General features: G+C 31.1%; 1 protein-coding gene across 2 annotated transcripts in view; it reads left to right on the forward strand.

The window, feature by feature from the left end:
* Positions 1-27,853, forward strand: part of Cmtr1 (Cap methyltransferase 1) — a 129,747-nt gene that overhangs the window by 43,714 nt on the left and 58,180 nt on the right. For both annotated transcript variants that reach the window (XR_015043299.1, XM_085824683.1), the window contains exons 7-12: positions 2,499-2,591; positions 7,658-7,729; positions 8,264-8,358; positions 13,485-13,557; positions 18,704-18,896; positions 23,548-23,657. Coding sequence is in view for 1 of the 2 variants with exons in the window: in XM_085824683.1 (XP_085680809.1) it covers positions 2,499-2,591; positions 7,658-7,729; positions 8,264-8,358; positions 13,485-13,557; positions 18,704-18,896; positions 23,548-23,657 (636 nt within the window). In the remaining variant the exon portion in view is untranslated. The remainder of the gene's footprint in view (positions 1-2,498; positions 2,592-7,657; positions 7,730-8,263; positions 8,359-13,484; positions 13,558-18,703; positions 18,897-23,547; positions 23,658-27,853) is intronic.

Here is a 27,853-nt window from a genome sequence, read left to right on the forward strand (position 1 = left end):
TGAATCATTTTGATCGATAGTGGTTTCGAACGAATTCCAGAATTCATTCCAAAATTTCGGATCTCTTGAATACGGTTTGATTGTTAACTTAGGAAGTTTAACTGAAGAGGGTAAATTTAAACTATCATCGGAACACTTAACAGTTTTTCAGATGTCGATGAGTTAGTAAAACTCTCTTTCTGTTTCAATAAACGTTTAAGTTTGTTAGTATACCTAAGACATTTTTCTTGGTAATCAGTACTAGTGTTTACTTCTTCCTCAATTAAGTTTACATCAATGAAATGTTCAATTTGACTATCTAAGCACTTTAGTTTATCCATTTTCTCTATTAAAACATCTAGATGTTCGTCTAAGATATCACATGTAACATTTTCATCTGCTAAAGCAACTTCAATTTTTGAAATTAGTTTCGTAGTACTGCTTCTTTCAATACTACGCTTTCATTTTAACTTTTCAAAATTTTCTTCTAAAGACATGTTTATTACTTGAAACAATTATACTGTCAAAATGAAATTGATGAATGATAATTGCTCACCTGTAATCCGTTTGGGTGAACGTTAGTAATCCAAATGGCACAATCCAACTATGAGCATGGAATCAAAACTTCTGACACCAATATATGGGGAAGGATTGATGATAAGCATAACTACAACTCATGAAGTTAAACTAAGATTTATTTATTTACATTAGAATGAAAAGAAAAGTAAAAAGAATAATCGTCAAAACATTTTAGACACGTCTGTCCTCACTATCGTTCACATCTCATCTCATCTGACCACACCCTAATCTAGATGGCGCTCTTACATAATCGTAGTTACAGTTACAGTTCTCACATATATGATAACAATTAAAAGTGACAAACAATTTAAAAAGAAGATAAAAGATAGGTTACAACCTCCCAGGTGTTCTACTTGAAACGGAAGGCAGTCAATTGGTGACCTTTTTAAAATGATTTTGTCTGAAAATGATGATGTGATGAAGCTGCATGATATAGTTAATGATGACTTTTGGTGAAATATCTGTATGGGGTTTAGCAGATGCATTAATAATGGCTGTTTTGAGGTCATAGTAAATTCTGGAACCTCATTACAAACCTTATCTTTAATACAGGCCTAAGGAGTATGAAGGCCAGTACATGTAATTAGGAAAGTGATTTCAATAGTTTGGGACTGTGCTTTTTTTCCTGAATATTGAAGTCCTTAACTTATTGAAGAAGCTTTTTCAAGTACTGCATGGCCTGAGTTTTCTATGAAGATAAAAGCAAATCCTTTATCATGACTTCTTTTCATGTATATATGTATTATAAATTCCTTGTGAGATTGGTGCTCCTTTCATTGTGCTTCAAGTTGTTTACAAAAGAGTGTTTCTAAGTACCTTTCCTTTCCCAGAAAACCCTCCTAAGGCAGTATACTTGACTTTTATTTATTGTAGCATATGATACATTCAAGAAAATTAAAAATAGTGCACCAGGAAAGAAGCATTAGATTGAAATGAAATTCAATACACATAATAATACAGATGAGAGATTAACTTGATAACAAATACAGTGTGTACAATTTGAGAAATATAGTGCAATTTCAACAACACTTTGAATTCTGCTGCAATACATGGCACAACACAGTCCAGTACTGAATTGATTGGATGTTTGTATTCTTAGGCAGATGGGATCACGAATATTGAACAACCACCTCTAAATCATGGACACAGTGATACGGCGGTATCTTGCATTTCAGCTCTTCCTGCACATGGAGGGGACAAGTCCAGGAAGCTGGCCATTCATGGAAGAGTCTGAACATGATGTAGGAAGTCTAGAGCAACTTGAGCCTGTATGCAGAGGAACATTATCATGCTGGAAAATTGCACCTAAAAGACCGTGCAGGAAAGGTCTGACGTGGGCTCGAAGAATGTCATCAACATAACGCTGGCTTGTTAAGTTTCCACCTACCACGATTAGAGTGAAGCGGCTATCATAGGCTATGGCCTCCCAGACTATTAAGCCTGTTGTGTGGCCAGTATGATGTGCGACAGCATGGAGCTGTTGTTAGGTTGTACCATTCACCAGGGTGCCTCCACACTCATATGGTGGTTATCATCTGTCCCCAAAATGAATCAGGATTCTTCTGTAAACACCACGTTTTCCAACCAATCTATGGCATTCCATATTACTCTGGCTTGGGACCACACCATGTTTATGACTTCATCTATGTGCCAGTTTATACAGGGTCCACTTCCTGATAGCAGTGCCTCTGCAGGGTGTGTGCTCATATGCATTGGCACCAAATTTGGATCATTTGCATATTACTGTACTTATTGACAAAGTTTTGCAATAGTACCTTTCTTCCTTTTTATGGCACTATTTTGATTGTTCCTGAGTGTATATGCAGCATTAGTACAGAATGCATTATGCATATTACATTTAGACTTAGTTGAGTATTTAAATGTTAAGCTTGAAGTATACTGTGATTATATGATATATGCTGTGCTTATTTTTTTTGCAGATATCTCTTGAAGAAGAAATAGTATGGATGCCTGAATGTGATGCAGAACCTTTGAATATTAGCCAAATGAGAAATTGGATGTTGGAAGGCCCAGTAAGGATGATAAAATTACATATTTGTATAATTTTGTTTGTGCTTTAATTTTTCATTTCAATTCATTTTTATTAAAAGAGGTGCAATTTACAGTTTTTAATAATCCTTGACGCCCATTTTATTACTGGATTTAAAAACTGAAAAATTGGAACTGACATTTTTACAAGTATAAAATATCAATGAAAACTCATATAACAGGTTTGTACTGTTCTTAAGAGTTCTTGAGAGTCTTAAACATCCTTAGGTTTTTTTGAATCAATATTGGACCTTAAAAGTCCTTAATTTCAGCCAAAATGCACAGAAGGTTCTTAATTTTAATCATCTGATATTTCTGTTTGTTTTTATTACTGCTATTTTGAGTGAGAGTTAGCATTTCACAAGAATATTTTTGGCAACTCACTGACAAATATGGTTATCTTTTGAATGTGTTAATGGGTTTTAGTTTGTTCCTATTTCTAGTATAAACAATGGGATACTCAAGTTTCTGGGTAAGAAGTGAAACATAAGCATTTCAAAAATGCTTCATTTTTTTCTAATGAAGAGGTCTTAAACAATTTTTTGCTTTTGGAGATGTGAATTCTTTTATTAAACGGTTCTAAATTTCGTGACTTATTAACATTATGGCGATTTTAAAATCAGTTCCTATAGAAAATTTTTAATTCAGAGATCTGGGAAGTTCTTGATGATTTTTTTAAAAAATAATATAACATTGATTAAATTACTGATAAATTTCACTAAAATAATTCATTAAATTTCATTTCATTAATATTTAATATTCATTAAATATAATATTGAAATTATATTTAAGAAATAGCACTGAAATAAAACATTTTTATTTTTCGTTGTCATATTATAAAGAAGCATTACTTTGGTGACTTACTTTACAGTATTTTGAACCTGAAAAATAAACAAGGTAATACATGTTATAAAGCACAATTTACAAAACAATTCTTAGCAAAAGCAAAATAGCTATTTAATTAATTAAAAATGCCTTCTTTTTAGTTTTTTCATGGTAAGTGTTTTCTCCGTATAATTGTCTCCGAATATGCATCAGTTTTTCTCTATAAAATTAATTTTACATTTTTTGCTCTGATTTTTTTTTCTTTCAAAATATTTCTGGTTTTTTGCTGTTACAGAATTAGTAGGGGTAATTTTACTTTAGGATTTTAGACATTGCAACTTGAGAAGTTTAGAAGGATTTGAAGAAAAATGTGACAAAATAAAAAATGTCTTCATGGTATTAACACATAATAGATATGTTTTACAGAAAATTTGTGATGAATTTCTTACTTTTTCAAAATTTTTTTGAAGAACTATGAAAACAATATTTGAATGTTTTACTTCTGATAATTAGAAGTCTTTTTCTTAGCATGTTTATCTTCCTTTTATTTTCTATACTTTTCACTAGACAGAAGTATGGAAAATATCAAAAATGTTTCTAATCTTATCACATGGACAGGCATTTATACAAAGGAATTTATTAATAAAGAAGTTGAAACTGACAATTTAAAAGATTCATCATATATCTCAATGCATCATACACAGGCATTTTTCCACCTGATGCACAATCTCTGTGAATCCTATATTGTGCTCCCACTGCCTGTATTAAATTCTAAAAATTCTACCACACCAGCTCTGTAACTGACTGCTAATATATATCATTTCGTATTTATTTTGAATGTTCTGTTACTGAAGAAATAAAATTAGCAGCTTTTTCTTTACATTATAAATACCTGTAGTTTTTAGAATTACAGAAATCTTTAATTAAATCCAGAAACATATTGAAGAAAGAAAGTGATAAAGAGAAAGAAAATTATTCTTCAAAGATATTCACAGCTATTATTATGTATATTAACCAGTTTTGTATAATTTCATCCTCTACTATAACTTCCTCTTCCTGATTCCTTACCTGAATGCAAATCATTTAGATAGCTTTTAAACTGAGGTTTTCGGATTGTAAGACAGAGTGTGTTTCTGGCCTGTGCTTGAACACTGCATTAGTTCTTGCCAGCTCTGATAATTTGTAATTATTTGTCATTATCACTGCTGACATTTGAGTTTAGATATTGTGCCAACTAGGCGATCTATTGAATTTTGTTAGTAAGTTAATCAGTTACTAACATAACTTTAGGTTTAACTAGATGGCGCCATCTCTTTTCAGACTATTTTGTTTTTAAAAGAAATGTTTATGTTTATTGTTTCTTTCACATGCAATTTTTCCATTGAATTAGTAAAGAGTTTTTAAAATGCTGTCTTCAAACCTTTGTTATCATTTTACTCTGAAATAAATTTTATGTTTACATTACAAAACGTTGGAATAAGAAGCAACTGAAATATCTGTTATCTTAAGCGGCAACAGTATATAATTTATCTCTCTTAAATTCATTATCTCTCTTTTTTAATATTCTGCTTACAATAAATTGCTTGTAAATAAGTTTTGAAACAACTAAATATAGAAGTACAATGCCAGGTGTATTTTGTCTAACCTCTTATCTGATTCATTCACAGTACAAAATTTGGGATATAATCTGCCTCCATAACATTTAGGAGTTCAGTTTTAGTTATAGTAATATCGAATAATTCATTGAAGTTTTAAACCAGCTAATCTAATTTTAAAAAAAGTATTTCACCCTTTTATTTGCACATTGAAAGTTTCCTTAGACAGAGCATAAAACATAGCAAAAGAAATAAATAGTTTGCAAAATGTAAAAATTTATTAATACTAAATAATAATGAATCAGTCTTGAATGATTATTTCATTATTATCTGATCATGCAAGTTTGAATAAAATGGCTGAAGAAAAAATGTGTAAAAAAAAAAAAAAAAAAAAAAAATCTACTGGTGCCACCTATTGATCTGTAAAGTAACTACATAGTTAAGTAAGGTAGATTGCCTATTGTAAAAATACCTAAATTTGTTACGATAATAGAGTTACTGAGCCAGTTAATATTAAATTGTGTAGTCTTTGACTACTAATCTATAGATTTAGTTTGAACTTGACTTTTCATGTTTAATTACATCACCTCAAGCTGCAGTTGATTTTTCTAGCATAAAAATGTGCTTTTCTGTTCTAAGTTATTTTTAAATAAGAGGCTTATTTAAACCTTTATCTGACTTTGTAATTACTTTTAGACATAGCAATACTTTGTTTCACATCTGCCAGGGGTTTTGGACTCATAACTTTTAGCAGATCAAGTAAAACCTCACAGGTATTTTGTTGTGAGTTTGATAAGTTAATAGATAAAGCGGGTAGAAACTACTGGGAACGCTGGTTTTGCATATTGAAGTAAATTTTTAATTGCTAGAAAAGATGCTTAAAGAGAAGGAAATTGATATAAATTAACCAAAATGTGTGGCAAAGCTTCAAGTTAAAAAGATACATAAATAACTTGTTGAGTGTTGTTGATACAAAACATAAATATTTTGTAGCTTTTAATGTGAAATTATCCTAATATTGTTTAAAAATCAATGTCATAAATTACATGTATTTTAAACTGTGAAATGCTATTAGATTGTGATTTTAATAGTGCTTTTTTAACAAATATTTAAAAAAAATAAATGAAATTTAATAGTGGCCATGCAAATCTATAATGACTGTATAACTGAGTAATTTAATTATTTGTAACTATAACTCCTCACCTTTAAAAGTTATCTCTGCATATTAAAGCGAGTTATTGCCTTTCATTAATCCTTACCGTGGTCACAAGGTACAGCATAAAAATGCAAAAATTAATGTAAAACTTATTCTTTGTTTCTAGTGAGACTTAAAATAATACAAAAAAAAAAAAAAAAAAAAAAAAAAAAAAAAAAAAAAAAAAACTTATCACCGCTGATGCTTTAGTGAATGAGTGGAACTTTTAAAAAAGCTAGTTAATATAAAGTATATTAACTAGGTTACAATCTCAGAAACTCTACATAAAGCTACAATGCTAAATTGTTGACAGGCAGAGCACAACTAACTTTTAACACTTGCCAACCGTGCCTCCATCATACTTTCAGGTTTGTTCTGATCATTAGGTCACTCTCTAGGCAAGCAGCAGCGGTGGCAACAGCCAGTCTTCTATTACAAATCATGCTGATTATGATTTTACTTCTCATTTTAACCTATGCCGTTTGACATAAAATTTACCTGCTATTTACTAAACCTCTAGACTGAGCAAGTACATAACAAAATGGCATAAAAGAAAAAAAAATTAACATTAAGCTAACTGTTAGTAAAACATAAATAAAATGTCACTAATCTTCTTTCAAATATATCCAACTATTATAAGTGTAAAATATTTAATGCTACCTTGATAAATTTTATAAAATTGATTTTGTTCTTAAATTTATTTTATAATTATTTTTATTAAATTATGTTTACTAATAATGCATCCTACTCACCGATATAATTTATTCTAAGGATGGTATTACAAAAGTGAAGTTCAGACATTCAGTTCCCATTAGCTGATAGATCCTTAATTTTTCCATTAATGGTCCTTAAAAGTACTTAATTTCCATGTGCAAAAATGTGTATGAACTGTACATAAGAATTGAAGTTTTTTCCATGTATAAGTTACAAAATATCATTTTATAAATTAAATAGTTGTATGAAATGAAGCAAATTTTATGAAGGTTGAATAGGTACCACGTGGCTGTAGCTTTTACTCTTGTAGTATTTTAAATCTATACTTTTTTAGTTTCACTAAAAGAGGATTACTTAGAAAAAGTGTGATTATTAAAAAATATTTTAATCATGATGTTATTTATTTAACAGTTTTGTCATTTATGCTATATTAACTACTGTTTCCCATAAAAATCCATTATATGTGAAATAATTAACACATACTAAATGGGTGTTTCCTTTAATAAAATTTTTGTGTTATTTTTAAAATCTGTTCTTTTCGAATTAGTCATATTTTATTAGATATGAGCTTTGGTTATTTTTCTCTCCATGCTGTTAATCTCATATATTTTATGTAGTCAAACTATCAAAACTAATTATAATTTAAATAAATGTGAGTATTTCATAACTGCTTGATTGATATTACAATTACTCAAGTTACTGTATTATTATTTATTTTTAGAAAAAAATTGACATCAGCAGTGAAACTGAATTTTGTTATCCTGAAATTTTGAGAGATATTATTTCCTACAAAGTAAGTATTCCTATATCATATTAATATATAATATTCCTATATAGTAAGATTTTAAACATTCAAATTTAAATGTATTTTTTTCATTTATCATACGTATGTGTAACAGATATTATTTTGGGGAGAAGATTATAGAAATTAATAATTATATTTGTAGAAACATTAAATTTAAAATTTTTTTATGATTGTATTTTATTTAAAGACATAGGAAGCAACCAAAAAGCATACAAAATTAAACTAACTTATGTTATTGTGCTTTTTTCCAGCAGCACAATTCAGTAAATTTGTTTTGTATCAAATTTGATCATTATACAGTGGTACCTCAATATATATCATTAATTTTTATCTTGTAATATCTCCTGGAAAATCACCAAAAATATCGATTAAAGTATAAGTTATTCCAATTTAAATAACTAAATGGCTGGATTGTTCAAAACTAAAAATTGTGTTCCCTCTTTTGTGCAGTGTCTGTAAATTTATGTTTTGTTTTCATATTTTTATCTTAAATTTGATGTATCTCCTCTTTTTTTTCTCTAGAGTGTATTTGATAAACTAGAACCTGAAGAAATGAGGAAAGCAAGAACACGATCTAATCCATTTGAAACTATACGTGGTTGCATATTTTTAAACAGGTAAGGTTTTGATAGTGTCACATGAAATTTATAATTTCTTGCTTGTGCATTATCAGGAGTTTTGGGGAAGGCTGTTTGTATATTCAGTTGGTATTGTATAAATTTACCATTACCTGAAATTTGTAAATTGAAGTCTGGTAAAACACAAAGGCGAATACTAGGATAAATAAGGATTTATTTATGGATATATCATTCAAAACCGACCAACAGCTGCTGAAAGGGTATGCTACTCCATATAAATTGCAAGGGATGCCGCTCTGTATAAATTGTCTCCTAATTATTCATATTTTAATTATTTTGATGTGATAATAAAAAATATTAAGTTACCTGTGCTTTGTAATGGTCATGGTGAGAAGCAAACAGTTACTAGTCTGTACATGTGGAAAAAACAAATAGTTACCGATCTTCGTATGTGCGAGGAACAAACAGTTAATTAACTAAGTGGTTTTTGGTAAGTACATTGCATTAATTGTTGTAATTAATTTTAATTGCATAGTGTTTTTTATTGAAAAATATTCATTATGCTTGGTATTTAATGGAAAAAGAAACTTAGTTGATGTTTGAGGCATTATTAGCAGCAGTTGCTGAATTATGGCCACCAGAAAAAGGTCTGTAAAAAAATTATTTTTTGTTTCATTTATATAATTATTTTGTAATTATTTGCCAACAGAATTGTGCTAAGCAAAGTAATAAATAGTGTTTTCTTGCATGTTTACTATGTTGTTATTTTAACAAAATAGCTTGCATAATTGTATTAAATAGGATAAATAAGTTTTGTTGAATTATGTTATTATTTTAAATAAAATGCTGACAAAATTGTGTTAAGTAATATAATAAGCACAAACTTATGTTAAATTCCTTAATATGCAAACAAGGAGGTCTGAGAAACTTGCTGATATATGAATCCATCTTGGCCTACCCACTCCACGTGTGTTCGGCAAGTGCCGCAACAGCAATTTGGAGATAGCATCACCTTCTGTAACTTTGCAGTTTCATGGCCACCGTGATCCCCGAAACTCACTCTGATGGATTTCTGGTTCTGGGGTTATCTGAAATCTAAGATGTACACATCAAATCCATGAGATTTGTTAGAAATGTAAGATGCCTCCGGCTATGTTACATATTTCATTGTTGTTAACTATCTTCCCCATGCAATGACTTATCATCTATAAAGATGGGCACATCAAAAACTTGTCATTTTGTCTCAGCAGTTTTCGTCATACCTGTTTTGTTCCAACGCCATTTATGATTTTTCAATGTGCTGATCAATTTGCACAGGAAAAAAATAGGTATTGCTATTTGAAAATTTCAAAATATTTTCACTGTAACTGTGAGAGCTCAATTGTTTTAAATCGTCACTATCTTGAGTGCATACCTTTAAATAATATATGAAATTTCATTTCAATTGGTTGAGTGGATAGGCCTCTAGGTGTTCCTGTATCTTGGAAGTTGTTTTATGACCTCTTGTATATTTTTTCTGTATAGAAGGAATTTTATATAAATTTGTGTATATATGTATATATATATATGTAATAATTTGTGTTGTGTAGATAATCAAAGAATTGCTGATTTATTGTTTACTGTAATCAAATTCATTTTGCAACAACTTGCACTTTCTTAAGCCCAAACTGCGCTAGCACCATTTTCTGCCACCAAGGCCACTACAGAAGACAGGTACCAATATTTATCTGTGATGCTGTTTTCAATACTACTAACAATAATATTGTTTTAGTAATAATTAATTTATAATAATTAATATATAATTTATAATAATTATTTAATTTATAATAATAATTAATAATAATTCTATCTGTAACAATAATACCAATAATTATTTATTTTTTATTTTGACTTTAGGTCAATGAAAAAGATTCAAATTTTTATCTTTTTCAGGTTCAAAGAAATGTCTTTCTATCTACTCTACATTTTTTTTAACTATTACAACTTCCCCCCTCCACACAAATTATATATTTTAAGAATATGGCTGACAAAATGCAGGTCATTAGCTAGCAATTTAATGTGTGGATTTCTTATTAATAATAATTCTTTCAGTATTTTTATGTGATTCTGTGCACGTAATTCCTTTTCTGATGCTTTATATTTATAAATGGGTTTAAAATTTCAGTTTCAAGTTATTACTTTTTAAGTTTGAATTCAATTTTTAAAGAATACAAAATTAAATGTGCAACTTCATTTAAAAATTTTGATAAGAGGCAGTTTACTGAAAAAGAGAGCTGAGTGACAACATACAGTTATAAATAAAAATTTATCTAGTAACTTTACTTCCAGGTTCCAACCAGGGTTATTAAGTTTTTATTATCGGTTTTAGATTTAATTTTCCTGTTAAGCATATAGTCACTAAAACAGCCTTGAGAATAATTAGAAGTGCACTGTGATTGATCCGAAGCGTTGGGTACTACTGATTTTTCCTTTACTAGATACTTTTGGTTTCAACAGATTTGAAATGCTTTCACTCTGGAAAGCCATTGTGTAAACACAGTGGAATGCAAAGGTGATTCTGGAGCCAGTTTACACGAGGAAAACTGGTTACTGTTACATCCGTTTCAATCTAATGTTTCATAATTACTGCCATTTTTATCTTAGATAAGAATGAGCATGACTTTTCATGTTGATAGATTGGGCTTCTCTCTACAGAGTGACACCAGTTTTAAACTTCGTAGAATCACTTGCGATGAATTTAAATTGACTACTAAAAATTGTTTCATAAATCATTGCTGTAGTGCAGTGCCATCAACAATGGGGGTGGACATCTTTGCACTGACACTGCTTCCTTTGTCAGAGATAAAAAGATAGAAATAGATAGAATCAAAGAAAGATAAAATAAAGGTAAAAGATAAATAAAATAAATTTATTTTTAAAAAATGAAATTTGTAAGAATTTCCAAGAAAAACCGATAAGTTTGGCAGCACCGATCCATAGACAAAAAAAAAAAAAAAAAAAAAAAAAGAAAAAGAAAAGAGCATTGATCGTTTTTCCGCCTTCACTTATAAATAAATGGAAGCAAATATCTTTACACATTAAATTTAGTTTAAGTAGATCAGGAGCAGCTTATTTAACTAAAATTCAGTTATTCGTTTTAAGATAACTGACCATAAAACAGTCTTGACTAAATTGACATCAGAAGTTCATCATCGGGGAAGCCATGGATAATGAGAAGATTTAAAGTTCATTCAATTATGTTTGTTTTTATAATAATTATAATTTTTATGCTTAAAGTGGATTATAATTATTTTCTCAATAAAATTTATCTAATTATTCACCAAGAAAGCTCTGTTCCACCATTTGCCCTATTCTAAAATAAAAATACCGCTGAACCAAAGATCTTCTTAATGCTGACATTTTGGTTGATTTTGATTCACAGCCAAAAATGGTTGCTGATGCCTGCACTGGGAAGCTTTATTATGCTGAATTTGAAAAAGTGTTCAAGATACTTGTATAGTTTCTTCTTCTTCTTCTTCTTCTTCTTCTTCTTTTTTTTTTTTTTTTTTTTTTTTTGTAAATTTAAATATGCATACACTCATACACTCCCAATTAATTAGGAGGGAATTAATCGAACCTTGTCTAGAAAGGAATTACGTTTGTTTAATGTATAATTAAAAAAAAAAAAACCTGCCATTGCAGACCATTTTAGAGTAAAATTTCGACTGGGAATACAAAAGGAAATGCATAGAAAAGAAAATGCATAGACAAGGACTGATGTCATTGGATTTAGGAATTGTGTTTAACCACAACAGTACCTAATTTAATTGTGTTTAATATATATATATATATATATATATAAACATTCTAACATAATTAAACATATGTTATCCATTAATAAATTGCTAAATAGCAAAAATAAGTGTACAAGTATTTTTCTTCTATTTCCTACTGAATTCAATTAAACAAAAGCATTGTTTTGTAGTTTGTGTGTGCTGCTTTAATTTGCATAACCGAATGATTCTCTGGATTAAACTGCTTAAAATTGTAGATAAATTATTAATGCAGTAGTCACTGCTTAATGTGATCACTTTTGCCCACAACTATTTTGATGACATTAACTGAATGGTGATAACTTTAAATGATGAGAAAAGATAGCATTAGGAAAGAAACTAATTTAATATAAATGCAACAAGAAACATTAAAAATGAGTACTTTCACAGAACTTTTATTAGGAAGAATATCAAAATTTGTTTATGAACTGTTCGTAATATCTTTGCAATTATTCCTTTATGAACTGCTCATAGCATTTCCGATAATTATTTGACCAATTTTGCACCAATAATCTTAATAGAGGACATCCCTCATTCACTGGAAAAGAACATGCGAATGTAAATTTTAAAAATGGCAAAAAAGGAAACTAAGTTTGGTTTAGCTGTTTATACCAAAAATGTTTTTGTAAGGATTTGTGAGGGGGGATTTGCAAAAATGAAGGGTCTTGAAGAAGAGAAACTTTGTCTGATCATCCTCGAAATCTCTACAGTTATTCAAAGTCTACATTAAATTTAAGTTGCCTTTTTTTTTTTTTTTTTTTTTTTTTGCTTAATTTTAATTGGTTGACTTATAATAAAAAAACAAGCTATTTGGTTGCATAATTCTTTACTTGGTGGCATTTTTCTGACACTTTGCAATTTTTTTAATCTATTTTGACCTTAGTTGGTGACTTTACTTCACTGAAAATTATTCTATGATACTTTGATAGCATTAATTGGATTGTTGATCTAAGTAAGAAATGCATTTCCCATGTGTTTGAATACAAAGAGACAGGCTTTGCCTGTTTGATTATAATCTGAATGATAACATTAATTGCAATCATGATAATTGATAATGTAAGTTGTTGTTCTTCCCCCCTTTTTTAAGTGCAGTTGAATAAACTATAGATGTTGTCTAGTGTTAATTGAATGTGAATGATGTGTATTTGTAAATTTATTCATCATATAGTTCATAATTATTCATATTTAAAGTTGAAATATTATTTGTATTATTCTTTATTAACTTCAAGAGACACCATAAGCATCAATGTTGAGAATCAGTTTTAAATTATTTGCATGAATGCATTTAATAAATAAGCATGTATAAATTTTTCATGATATGCCATAATTTGTTTACTTTTTTTTTTTTTAAAGAGCTGCGATGAAGATGGCAAATATGGATGCTGCATTTGATTTTATGTTTAGTAATCCAAAGGATAAAAATGGGGTGAGTAACTTTTTATATTTTATTAATTTATTTGCTTGTCAGCAAATATATTTATTTATATTTGTTATTTATTTCTTAACTTGGAGAAAATTAAGCTCAGTTTTATGGTCCTTAATTTGATAATAAAAGTTGAAATGGGAATACACTGCTTTTAATTCTTGTTTCAATCATGGAACACATTTGCATATTTAATTGCTAAGACTTGAATATCACTTGTGGGCAATTGCTTATTTATAATTGTATGTCTTTATTGTATGCAGTCATTTGCACGATGAATTAATACATGTATTTTCATCATTTATATTTTCAAATGTATAAATTTTGCATAAATGCAAAGGTAATTGCTTTTTCTTGCATTTAATGTACAGCAAAAATCAAAAAGAAAAAAAATGGTACATTTCCTTTAAAGCCATACTGTGCATTTTGACACCATATTGGTGCAGTTTAGCTTCTTTCTTTCTCCCTAAACCTTTGGCTAAATAATAGATACCCCTAAACTTTTTTTCAAGTTTTTGCCCTGTAATTTCTGTTGGTAATTTTGTTTCCCTTGATTTTTGTTCATTTCATCCCTCAGAATCAATCCTCTTTAAAGAAGTGAGTCATGAAATATAAAGAAATTGAGAAATATATATTTTTATTGCATCTTAAATAACTAAAATAGGCAGAGTTAAAATAAATAAATAATAATAATTGTAAAATATTCCTTTTAAAAAGTCATATAAGACTGCACAGTCTTAAAATTAAAAATGGCATTTGCAGCAGTGAACGTTTGTCCTTTGGAATGCTTGCAGTGCTGCATGAATTCAGTAAGAGTCTAAATGTTGATGGGCAGTACTCCTTTAGAGTTTATTGCATCCTAACTTTGATTAGATGAAAAATATGGTAGCACAAGCAATGATTGTGAAAACAGTTATCGTTGGGAAAAAATAAAGTAGAACTGGCAACACTTACTGCTGAGGAAGTATGTGAAAACAAAAGAAGCACTAGGATGGCATGGCTTTAGAAGAAAAGACCAAAAACCAAAAATTGTGCTTTCACCAATTAACTTAATTTTTCATCCTCTTAAATGAGATAGCATTAGAAATGTCTTTTTAAGTGCAAATTTCAAGTATCTACCCCTGTTTGTTTCCAATTATTGCTTGTTCCTTGTGAGCAATGGAAGCAAACAAGCTATAAAGTGTAAATGGAATCTGAAAATTTAGGACAAATGAATTTAAAATAAATTAAAATTAATTTAAAAGGAACTATTCACATAATTTCAAAATTAATATTAAAAGACAATGGAAGATGCACAGAAAAGTAGGAATTTACTTAATGTCATCATTGCCAACCACAAGATTACTTGTGATTGGAAGTCTACTGGTTGACACATATCTCGAGTTATCTCGTTTTTGCAGAACACTTTGCCAGTACTTTCCATGAGTTAATGAGTGTACTAAAAGTTTTTTAATAAGATGAAAGCATCACAAAAAGGATTTATTTTTTGTATAAGATTTCCAAAACATAAGAAAGGAAGCTAAAATATCACAAGAACAAATTTTAATTGTGATATGCTTTAAAACACTATTTCATACATAAGTAGACTTCTCTTCACATGCTGGAAAAACTATTGTGTTCCTCAGCACCTCTTTTAGGTAATAAAAACATGACAAGCTTTGGTTGGTTGCATTTTTTTCCCTGTGGGACTGGCCTACATGCTACACTATAAAATACATTACGCAAAAATATACATGCAGTTTTGGAGTCAGATAATTCCTCTGAAGACTCAACTGGTAAAGAAGTTAGGAATAATTTATTGAATAACTGGACAGTTTATCAAATTTCTTCACATTTTGTGAACTATTCTGTTCTTTTTAGCAGTTTCTCAGCTATAACATCCAATAATATGCATACTTAAAGTTCTAATCTAATATTATTAACATACTAAACTTTCAGTTGTTGACAAAGAAAATATAAATGTAACAATTCCCAGAACTTACCCTGTGTTTTTTGAAGAGCAAGCTAAAGTTAGCAGTTATCCTTTTAAATGTTAGAGATAAGTGGTTGCTGACTGTGTGAAATGATGTAGTGAAACATAAATTAATTTTCGATAAATAAAATATACATATACCGTATTTATGCGAATCTAATGCGCATCCCCATTTTAAAACTTTAAATAATAAAAAAATGTTTGTCGGCGAATGTAATGCGCATCAATGCTATGAGGAATTTATTGAATCTTATTTTATACAAATATGGATTTGTATATAAACTATCAATCAATGGTATGATAATTTTATTTAAATTTAGATACCATATTTTATACAACAATGGATTTATACATAAAGTAGCACAACATAGAATTAACCTATTAGTGGGCTATTGTTATGTGAAATAATCATTGTTCATTACCACTACCGTATATACGGTATCTATCGTAAAATATGAACATGAAATAAATCGTAACATTTCTATAGCTAACAGTTTCTACAAACTGTGATTAATAGTAATCGGCTTTATTCACTAATGTTTTCATCACTGGAATCCTCGCAGCTCTCTTCGTCAGAAGCAGATTCATTTCTTCCTTCCTCATCGTCATCATTGTCATCCTCGACGTTCTAGAGCACGTCATCTTCACTGCCATTCAATGAATTTGAAATGCAGCATTTCTTGAAAGATTTCGCAATCATTGGATCTTCGATGCTTTTCCAGGCAGCAGAAACCCAGTGTGCAACAATGTGCGGTGCAGTACGCTTAATTTTTCCTATCGAGGTCAATTCACGATTTGGCTCACAAAACGATTTTTCGTACTCCGCCTGAACGTACCTCTTAAAAGGTTTATTTATACAAACGTCCAGTGGTTGTATAACACAGACGTCATCCCTCCAGGAATGATTACAAGATCACTGCCTAGGCTGCACGTGTTCTTTTTACGTCGTCGGTGAGATAACCACGAAATGCGTCCAGACAAAGCATTGATGGTGGATTGAAGAGCCTACCGGGACGGCGTTCCCATACATTTCGGAGCCAATCAAGCATTAATGATTTCGTCATCCACCCCTTCTCTTGGTTTCGAATCAGGACATCATCTGGGAACAGCTTTTCATTCTTAGGGGTTTTAAGGCTTGTTTTCCGTTTGAAGATTAAGAAAGGGGGAAGTTTGCACCCGTCTGCTGTTATTGCCAGCATCACTGTTACGCGTTGTTTTACACATCCCCAAGTTTTAATGATAACTTCCTTAGTCCCTTCTCCGTAATGGTGTAGTTATGAGGCATATCAAACCAAATTAGCGTCTCGTCAGCGTTGCCAATTTGCTCCATTGAAAAATTCTTTTCCTTCCGAAGTGTGATGACATACTGCTGAAATGTTAGTAGTTTTCCCTCAAAATATGCAGGAAGCTTTTGGCATATTGTTGTACGGCGTCTTAGAGATAAGCCCATCCGCTTCATAAACCGATCCACCCATCCACGGCTAGCCTTAAACTCTTGTTTCGGTATTCCAAGTACTTCAGCCTCCTCTTTTGCTTTATTTCTTATGGTGTCACTAGTCACAGGTTGTTCATTTTTCTTCCTTTCACGTACAAATTTGAAAACTTTTTCTTCAACTTTAGGGTGTCTTCCGTTGCGAGGGCCAGTGAATTTCTTTCTACTAGCTTTAGTTGCAAACAGTGCCAATTTCTGTTGCCGCCACAAGCGAACACTGCTCTCAGTTACGTTGAACTCTCCCCTGCCTTTCTATTGCCATTTTTTCAGCATAAAGAATTACTTTACGTTTGAAAGTAGCGTCATATAACATTCTCCTCTGTTTGCCCTCCCTTTCGTGACTACGTACTCTGCAGTTTGTATCCTCTATGCAATAATGTGTCAACGATAAATGTAACGGTAAATCTAGTCGACAAATACAGTAATCCATTGTTACAATTTAAATTTGGTTGACGTTATCGGCGAACTTTGCACTCGAATCTAATGCGCCATCGAATCTAATGTGCACCCCAATTTTGAATATTACATTTGGCCAAAAACGATGCGCATTACATTCGCGTAAATACGGTATATTGCTTCACATAGAAATTAAGTTGACCGCCTGGTGGCGAAGTGGCTAGTGCAGTTGCACCACAGGTCTGGGGTTCGATATCTGGGCTGGGCAAGGTTGACTCAGCCTTTCATCCCTTTAGTGGGTTGATAAAATAAGTAATATAATTAGTGAGCCTGCGACAAGCTAACCATTTGCACAGGGCATATGTTAATGTACTCTGGAGCCCCAAGGTCAAGAAAGCAGAAAAAGTCCGTGGCCCAGTAGAGCTTGTTGCACCACTGAATTGAGTTTAGAAATTAAGTTGGTTTTTTTTGCTCTATGGTAGCATTCAGAATTTTTTAAAATGAAATCATAGTCAACCATTACTGGCTGAGTAGGTGCTCATGTGGCTATATCTTGTTGTGGAGCATCAGTAGAAATGAATATGCTTATGGTGTATGATGCTTTGAAGTAATTTGGAAGAAGTAAACATAGCAAGCTGTAATATTGAGGGATTATAAGTGTTTGTACCTATGGATAATATTCTTTTCAGAATCATTGACATGTTGCCACTATGATAGTATATTTTTCAAAACCATTGACATTTTGCCACTAATTTCCATCCAGCCCTTGTAATTTTTGTTCCATTGTTACCATACTGCTTTTTAGTTTTTAATTCCTTTCGCCAGCAAACTCTTTTTTCCACCATGAGTTATAATCTAAGTATGAACAAGCATATGCGAAATAATAACAATATCCAAACTAGAAGATACATTAAAAATAATAATATCCAAACTATAAGATACTACTACAACAAAAAGTACTAGATGGTGCTAGAGACATTCAACTCGAGAAATGCTGTATGAGTCATTTCTTGAGCTAAACATGCAGTTTAACAGAAGGCCAGTTGAACTGAGAGTAGTTAAGAGAAAATATACTATATTTAAAACTTTTTCAAAGTTTTTCAAAGTTTATTTTTAAAACTTTGAAACTTTTTCATTTAAAACTTTTTCAAAGTTTTATAGAATACTTCTTATAAAGAATTTAAACAAAAATGGAATGCATAATTTTTTGTTTATAATTTTTTTTTCAACTAAAAAATTCTTAGTTTGTTTCAAATGTGCACAATTTTTTTTTTCAATCATATTTTCAGAAGTCTTTAGTTGTTGGAAATGAGCTGCTTTATTTTGCTGATATTTGTGCTGGACCTGGAGGCTTTTCAGAGTACATTTTATGGCGAAGAAAGTGGGAATGCAAAGGGTTTGGTTTTACCTTAAAATGTGCAAATGATTTTAAATTGGAAGATTTTTTTGCTGGTCCACCAGAGACTTTTGAACCACATTATGGTAAGTTTTATCTTTTTGTTCAAGTTTTATGTATATTACAGGTCATTGTATGATGCCTTTACTATATTATTTATGCTCTAAAAATGAATGGAAAGAAGAAAAATGTTTTAGAACATTTTATTTTTCGATGCATAAAAACTTGTACAGTTTAGCAATGAAGTAATGAGAATCAAGTATAGATCAGCTTACTTCTTTCCTTCAGAGCTTATCTACTGTAAATTTTTAGCATGTTAGTCTGTTTTTTTTGAGTTGCATTTAAGCTCAAATATAATTTTCTTCTTCTTTTTTTAATTGAGGAATTCGATGATAGGAGACACAGTAGTGCTCTATAGCAGTTATATATATTACTGCTGTAGTAAAATTCCTTTTTTTTTCTGTATCCACTTGTACAACGGAACCCGAGGAATGTTTCTCAGAGACCATCGAAAGAGATCAAGAAAGTAGCTTAACGATAGTACTGCTATATATTATGGGCAAATTAAACATAATAATGAAGAATTCAGATGCAGATTATTTTCATGACCTTCAGCTATGCAAGACGATCACATTTAAAGTCTTCAAATTTTCAGATTGCAATATGATACACCAAAAAAGGATTTGTCTTTAAAAAAATGAAAAAGGCCAAAAAAAGGGGGAGATTTCATATTACATACCGTATGGCATTCCAAGAGCCTTTTATAAATTAAATAAAAACTGTAGGTGTGTGTAGAAATTATTAATTAGATATATCATGAATTAATGCATTTTTATTGAAATCAAGTTGATACATTATTAAAAAATATTAAAAATGCATATATTGTTTTAAAATTAGTAATGAATTAAATTTGAAAAACAAATTAAATTAAAAAAATATTTTATATGAATTACATACTATATGGGTTTAGAAGTGTTTTTTTATAAATTAAATAAATAAATAACACTGCAGATGTTCATGAAAATGGTTAATTAGATGTATCATGAATTAAATGCAATCTTATTTAAATCAAATAGAAAATGCATGAATTCCTTTAAAATCTTAGTTTGTTGATCAGTATTGAATGAACTTTCAAGAACAAATTAAATAGTTTACATGAAAGATAAAAGTATTTATTTGGGGCAGTAGCAAGGCATTGCTTATATATATATATCTGAGTTTGATTAATTTTATAAGATAAATGTCTTATGCTTTGCTGAATGACAACACATTGATAGTGGAACATAAAAGTGTTTCATTTCAAGCAGGGACAACACATTGTCCATAAGTTGCTGAGTTTGCTAATGGAAAAACAAAACATAAATAAAAATAAAAAGTCTGAAATTTGGGCTTTGAGATGAAGTGCATTTCTATGTGTATTCAAAAGTTGACGTCTGTAGGTGCTTCTTTCTTTCCACAGTACGACTCACAAACATATAGATTCGGGTAGAGTAGACTTTAAGGTACCCCTTGTATTATGGCGAAGTTGTTGTTTGATTTATCGTCAAGTTGTTGTTTCATTTGTGGTAGCCTGAGTAGTTGAATGTTATGGAAACCCTATTGTGACATAATCGGGTGCATGATTCTGGGAAATTTTGAATCATGGGATGTTTTGTAAGCGTTTTTGTGGTGTGTGTTGGTTTGATTCTTTAGACGGTAGAAGGCCGGATGTAGCAAGATTAATTTGAAGTTTCTGTACGATTTGGAGCAAAAGGGAAAAGAGCTTTAATTGACTGGTGTGTAAATGAAGGTTTACTTAGTAGCCATTATAAGTGTCCAGTATGTAGGAAGCATATGCGTTTAGTAGAACGTAAAAACCGTTTAGATGGATTTGAATGGGTTTGTAAGAGGAAAGGTTCAGATGGTCACTATGTGAAGCGTTCGATCAGAAAGAGTACCTGGTTTGAAAAAAGTCATACAAGTATGATAGATATTTTGATTTTTATGGGGCTCTGGGTGTACGAAGCGAACTCGAAAATCATACTAAGTGAATATTTGCTTTTGGTAGTGCTTAAATGTATAACATGTTTTTCCTTTTTTATGTTATTTTATCATTTGGTTTAAAATGTATTATTTTATTGAGATTATATATTTTTTGTTTGCCTATATTGTTGAATTTGGTGCTGCTTTAACTTTTTAAGTGAAAATATATCAATGTGTACATGGACAAAGTCAAGGGAGTGCACAATGCAAGTTTGTGCAATTCTGGGATCTTTTTTTAAGTGAAAATAGATGATGTGTACATGGATAAAGTCAAAGGAGTGAGCAATGCCATTTTTGTGCAATTCGGGGATTTTTTTTTTAAAGTGAAAATAAGTTGATGTATACATGGATACCGAGTTTGTGCAATTGTTTGTCTTGTTATTTTGACTTTGTCTAGCGGCGATTTTTGGTGCAAAAATCGGCGCTTCGCAAGTCAAAATAACGAGTCAAAGAATTGCACAAAATCGGTATCCATGTACCGCCAAAAATCGCCAAGTTTCGCCAAAGGGTAGCCTAAACTATACTTTTACCTATAGATTCTTCATTGCTTGATAATAACAGAGATAAATTTGTGTAGCATGATCTTACAATAAAGGGTATTTACAATTTTTTTGGGTATAGAAGTGAGATAGAAAATATTGTTTTTCATTTGTCTCCTTTCCTCTTTTTTGTGATAATACATTGAAACCTCAGCTCATGAATGTAAGGCATTTCTGAAGATTGTTTATCATCTGTAACATTAATTGTGGATTAACAAGTGACCACAAGAGATTGCTCGTTTAAACTTTTTAAGTGTTTTGTGTACAAGTTTCATGATATAAAACTGTCTTAGATTTAATGACCTAAATCATTAAATATGAAACAAAAGAGGTAAACTTGGTATTGAGTAAATAAAATAAAATAAAACTTGATTAAATTTTACAATATTGTAGAAAGGAGAGTGGATGTCATAGCTACAAAATGATGAGAAAGGGCAAGGGAAAAGACGTTCTTGTTCAGATGAATCATTCATTTTCATAAAAACATTAGATAGCCTTTTTTCTTTTGGAGTATCTGTTTTTATCATTTATTTAGCACTATTCGACTGTGAGATGTACTGTCTTCCATTCCAGTCAAAATTTGTACAATGTGATTTGTTATTATCTACAGTTTTCAAAGTAAAACATGTCATTCCCATTGAAAATGCATCTGCTGTAGCTTCCTATTTCTTGCTATTACTACATGAAAACTGTAGACACCTTCTCAATTTTATGGATCAAAGAACCAGGATTATCTTCACTTTCCCTTCTTCTGAAGATATTTCCCCCATAGTCACCTTTTATTGCTACTTCTAAAGTTGCTCTAATTATTTCTTCTTGAGCTTATTTTCATTTTCTCTTGTAACTCCTGTACATCTTCACTGTTGATTTCCAACATGGCTTTGTGTAGAGATACAATATTACAGATAACAGCAACAATGACAAAATGTCCAACAGTATAGCAGTCACTTTAAGATCAAATGAGCAATCTGAAAATAGCTCATGGACCAATTTTTTTTTAATGAAATGAAATATTTTATAAATAAAAAACTTTAATAAAAGTTTAAATTTTACTTACTTAATCAAAATATACCTAAACAATAACAATAATATCGCATAGAAGGAAAAATTTCAAAAATTATTTTCTGCTTGAAAATTTGGTATCTGCAAAACATTTTTGCTGGTTACACTTTGTAATTCAGGTATACTAATTGTTAAATATTAAATTTTCATACTGACATTTCTTTCAAATAATTGTAGCATGTTTTGATTTAATTTAATTAACCATTAAATAATTTACCTTAATTTAAACTAAACCAATTATAAAAACTAAATTTTCAGTGAACATTTTCCAAGTGGGATGAAGTTAAAAAAAAATAATGACAACCAAGTGTCTTATTTATTAAATTTTTCTTTGACATTTATTTAAAAATACATATGCTTATATATTAAAGTAATCATAAACTTCCTTATTTCTTACTACACTTTGATACTTGATGATGTTTTGATTCTGATAAGGTTTGTGGCCTTGGATTAGAAATTATCTTTATCACGGATTATTACATGCAATTGGTCAGTCATGTGAAATTATTTGTACCTGAGCCTTTTCATATTTTGATAAGTATGAATAAAAGTTAATAAAATATATATCTGCAAATGTTTGAATATGATTGATATCTCATTGTAAAATAATTAGCTGCATTTATTGATTTTTTATGTGTGATTAGTATTAATTTAAATGGTAATGAAAATTATGTCAGTGCAGACTTCAAATAACTATAACTAACTGCAACACCATTTTCACAACAAATACATAACTTAAATGCATTTACAGGCCCTATAAAACTGCTTTGGGACCATATACATCCTGTGATTTGCCATTTTGAAACTACTAGTGTAAAACACTCACTTCTAGGCTTTACTTGACAATGTAAAACATTAAAATGATATTTATAGAAGTCTGAGTTTTGATTCTGTGTCATAGATTACCTCAAAGCACTGAAAAATTATTTGTTGCTTACTTGAGTGTTCATCTCTCGATACACCATTTGTCATCTAAGATAATTTTTGTTCAGATAATCTGTTTGTCAACCATTTTGTTCATCATATGAGCCTGAATAATTCTAACTAGTTTCATATAGATTTGATTTTTGTGTTTTAAGGTATCATTTAAATTATTTCAATTTTTAAAATTTAGGTAAGAAAGGTGATGGAGACATTTATGACCCCGAAAATCTTAAAGAGTTTCGAAAATTTGTCTTGGAAAATACAGATAATAGGGGAGTAGAAGTGGTTATGGCTGATGGTGTAAGTACTGTTTTTCCATTTTGATTTCTTTTTATTGTTCCTATTAGTTATACATGTATTTTATTATGGCTAGAGAAATGATAGTTAAAGTTACTTTTTCTCTTCTTCCCCCCCCCCATGTTTATTTTTGGAATTTAAATATGGGGAAAGTTTGCTGAGCTTGAAACTAATAATAATGTTCTATAAATTAATGTAGTTTATGAGTTTTGAGCTACTTTATCAAACTGAAATCATTATTTGAATCAAGATTTGAATTAAAAATTTTTAAAATGATTTCTGTTCTTTCAAATTATAGTAAATTTTGAAGTCATTAAAAGTAGTACAGTTTTGAACTAAATAATAGCTTTCTAATTTAAAATTTTCTAAATCTGAGTATCATATTTTAAATATATTTTAAAAAAGATATATTGTACACGGCATTATTTAGCACACAGTAGCTTATAATTCTGCATTTATCAATTCCTATCAATTTTGCTACCTTTGTAAATTTCTTTGTGAATATTTTGTATGGATTTTTCTAAAGTATTCTTCCATGTGCCAGATTGTGTAAGGGATAGATTGAAGCAATACAAATTTTGCAGTCTCTTTGTATGTTTTTTCTACATCAGAATATCATGTTTAATTGATACTTATTAAATGATCATCATTGATCATAACATGTGAAAGAAACTGCACAAAATCTAGTAGGGCCTTAGCTGTTCGAGCTCAGTAGAATCAGGTTGCATTGGAATAATCAGTTTTAATGTTTAGATAAAGGATAATTTCAATTCACAACCAATTCTTTCATCTGTCTGACATTAGCAGCAGTACATGTCTAAGATTTTTATTGGGGCTAGGAGTGTAGTAATGCATATGTCATCCACAGGGACCTTGAGCACCTCATAGATGACACTATGACTTTAATTAATTCCATCACAATTTTGAAGGAGAATTCCTTGGGAAGAGATGTCTAAGAATCTTCCACTCCTCTTTCCATACCACCACCCCATTCAAGAGGACTTCTGGCTTGCTGTGTATATTACCTGACATTGAAAATGCAACACCAAGAAGGAGTGGCCCAAAAATTATGCAAATTTCAGGGTAGACGCACTTCACCGAGTTATGCGAATGATGTAAAATGTGCAGCTCTCCAGCACTCATTAAAGAAGATATAAGGGAAGGAACCTGCAGAATTTTCTATTTTGGGGCCATTATTTCTGCTAGGAAAATCATCATAGAAAATTTATTCTTGTCTCAGAGGACACATGTAATAGGCTAGAATGCTAAGCTGTCATCAACAGAGGCAGTTCCAGCAGATAAATGATTTTATGAGGGGCAGGGTAATCAGACTGAGAAGGCCAGATTGGTCCATATGGAAAATCTCATCACAGGAAATGTGGCGAGTTTGAGAGGAGCCAATGTAGCCAGAGTGTCGTCAACATGTGTGGATCGACGTATCCACCAACAAGCTGTGGTGCACCTGCAAGCCACTTCTGTCTCGATTCTGCAGCATGTTTAAGACACCTTAGATGTTCCCATATAAACCAGAACCATTTTCCATCAGTGGGTGGCTAGTGGCTTGCACTCATGTCCATTAAGAAGACTGCCATTGACCCTACTACATTGACGCCAACTTCTGCAATAGTGCCCGGCTCGAGCAATGTGGGCGACAGAATGGCTCAAGGTTGTGTTTTCAGATGAGTCACGCTTCTGTTTCTGCAATGATAGTCAATGCATAGGAATGTAGTGTCGTTGTCAAGACAGGTCCAATCCCAACAGCAATTGTGGAATGCCCCACTGCGCGACGTGACATCATGGTTTTGTGGTGCAATTGTGTACCATTCCTGGTTCTTCAGAACACTATAATACCCCAACGATACATGGATGATGTGCTGCGGCTGGTGACACTCCCCCTTCAGGGATTGCCCAATGCCCCTTATCAGCAGGATAATATCTGTCTGTACACTGCTTGCACCAGCCAATGTGCTCTACAAGGTGTACAATAGCTTCCCTGGCCACTGTTCTCTCCTGATCTTTCACCAATCGAATTTGAGATGTGATTGATTACATGCCATTTCCAGGCTGTTTAATTCCCACGTTCAGAAGACGAACGATAGCAAATGGTTGACAGGGAATGGAGAGCCATTCCTCAGGACACCATCCGTAGGTGCATTGACTCTGTATCTAGACGTGTTGCTTCATGTATCACCATACAAGGTGGTCCAAGGTGTATCACCATACAAGGTGGTTCTACAGTCTACTGAGCTGACACTCTTCTCGCTCTGTATTATTATGCATATCATTTTGAAATAAAGATCACTTACTGTTCGTTGCTGTCTCTCTCTGTTTGCCAAGTTTCACCACTTTCTGGCCACTTCTTTTAAAGAATTACATTTTCCCCAGGATTCAAACTAGAGCCCAACAGTATGGCTATGGCAATTAGCATTGCTAACCCCTATATCGGTAAAGGTGGCACATTTAATCATTGAAGTAGCTGTCTGAATGTCAGTCACTGAATAGTTTAAGTCACTGAATGACATTACGTGATTACTGCATTTCAGGTTATATTTATAGTGGAAATACCATATCGCATTCATATAATCCAGTGCTTGTTTTTATTCATGACTCCTTTTTAATACAAAGAGTTTTTCATGACCTCAGGTATTAAATGTAAAATAAAGTTATTTAAACAAATATTTACCCATAAATAATTTTTTCCTTTGGTAAATATATGAAACAATGAACATATGAAAAGAATTAACAGGTGGCTATAATTAAAGTTACCCTAGAGCCGTGTGGAGCCTGTTCTGGTAGACTTATTTTGTTGAAACATGGTACCTACTTTATGTGGACCACAAAGAAAAGAAAACTGCAGTAAAGAAATAATAGTTCAAATTTCGACCAACAGATGGTCGAAAAGAATGTACAGGAAAATACAATGTCAAAAGGAAGTTATGCATATTTGGAGTGTTTTAAAAAGCCAGTACTCATACAGTTTAATACTCAAAACTGTTACATGTGGAGTACTACAAATTCTACAGGTGCCCATTTCTGTGAATCTTTTCAGCAGCAAATCATTCCTGCCTTACAAGAGCAAGAATGGTTAGAGGCTACTGTCTCCATGTAAGATCTTCATATCACCTTACTAATGAAGGCCTGGAGCTAGGAAGTAAGAGGAGTGGCTCTAACCTGTTTTCCCCGTACACTGAAGCACTGGTAGTCTCTTTATGGTGACCAAAACATTGAGTGACTTACCATTAAGATCAATGGCTTTTGACATAATCGAATGTAAATATTTTGTAATTACGTCGTAAATATACATATAAATGTATTTATTTTCGTTTTCTACAATATTTCAGAGCCCTAATTATGTGAAAGAATACATTTTTAAAGGTACTTTTCCGTTTTGACGGCGCAAACGATAAAGTCGCCAATAATGGTTTAACTGATGCCAGACGGAATATCTTTGTTGGTAACCTTTTACGCCTCAGTTTCAAAACATGTTGAAGCCATTTCTTATCAGATTGTTTCTTTCAATACTGGCATACAATAATATAGAATTTTTACACGATATTTAAATTTTATCCCCTAAGACAATTCACGGTAATAAGTCAATTAGTTCTAAGTCAATTAGAACGCAATTACACCGCTCATCCGAAGGCGAAATCAAGTGTTAAATTCATCAATTCTAATGAGAATGCACTAGCGAAGTAAAGCACTGCGGTTTTACATAATTTCTGAGTAAGCTATTCGTACGAATTGAAATAATTCTTGCATTTAAACTTGTATTCCAAATTAAGATTTAACTTGAAATTAATGTAGATAACTACTGAGCGAATTAGATTTTAGTAGCGTAGTTTACGTGAGATGACATCACTTGGCGAATCAGGATATTGAACCATGAAATCATAGTAAATTCTTAAATTAATGTCTTTTTACAAATTTATTGTCTTTATTTATTGGCTTTTTACAAAATTTTAAACCATATTAAAATGTTTATGCCTTCAAAATAAAAAAAAATTCTTAGAATTAACATTTTTTATGTGTATACTGTATGTTGTCGCCAACAAAGTCTGCTTGGCGAGATTTGCGCTGGCGAAACGGAAAAGTACCTTTTTAAACAACATTTCATTCTGAATGGAATTAAATGCTATACTTTTCACAGAACAGTTTAATTTGAATATTTTTACAAGTTTTTGTTAATTACATTAGGAAAA

The sequence above is a fragment of the Stegodyphus dumicola genome, chromosome 10, assembly GCF_044657685.1.
Source record: "Stegodyphus dumicola isolate Sdum_Otavi_A_Nest chromosome 10, ASM4465768v1".
In the NCBI taxonomy this organism is placed as follows: domain Eukaryota; kingdom Metazoa; phylum Arthropoda; class Arachnida; order Araneae; family Eresidae; genus Stegodyphus; species Stegodyphus dumicola.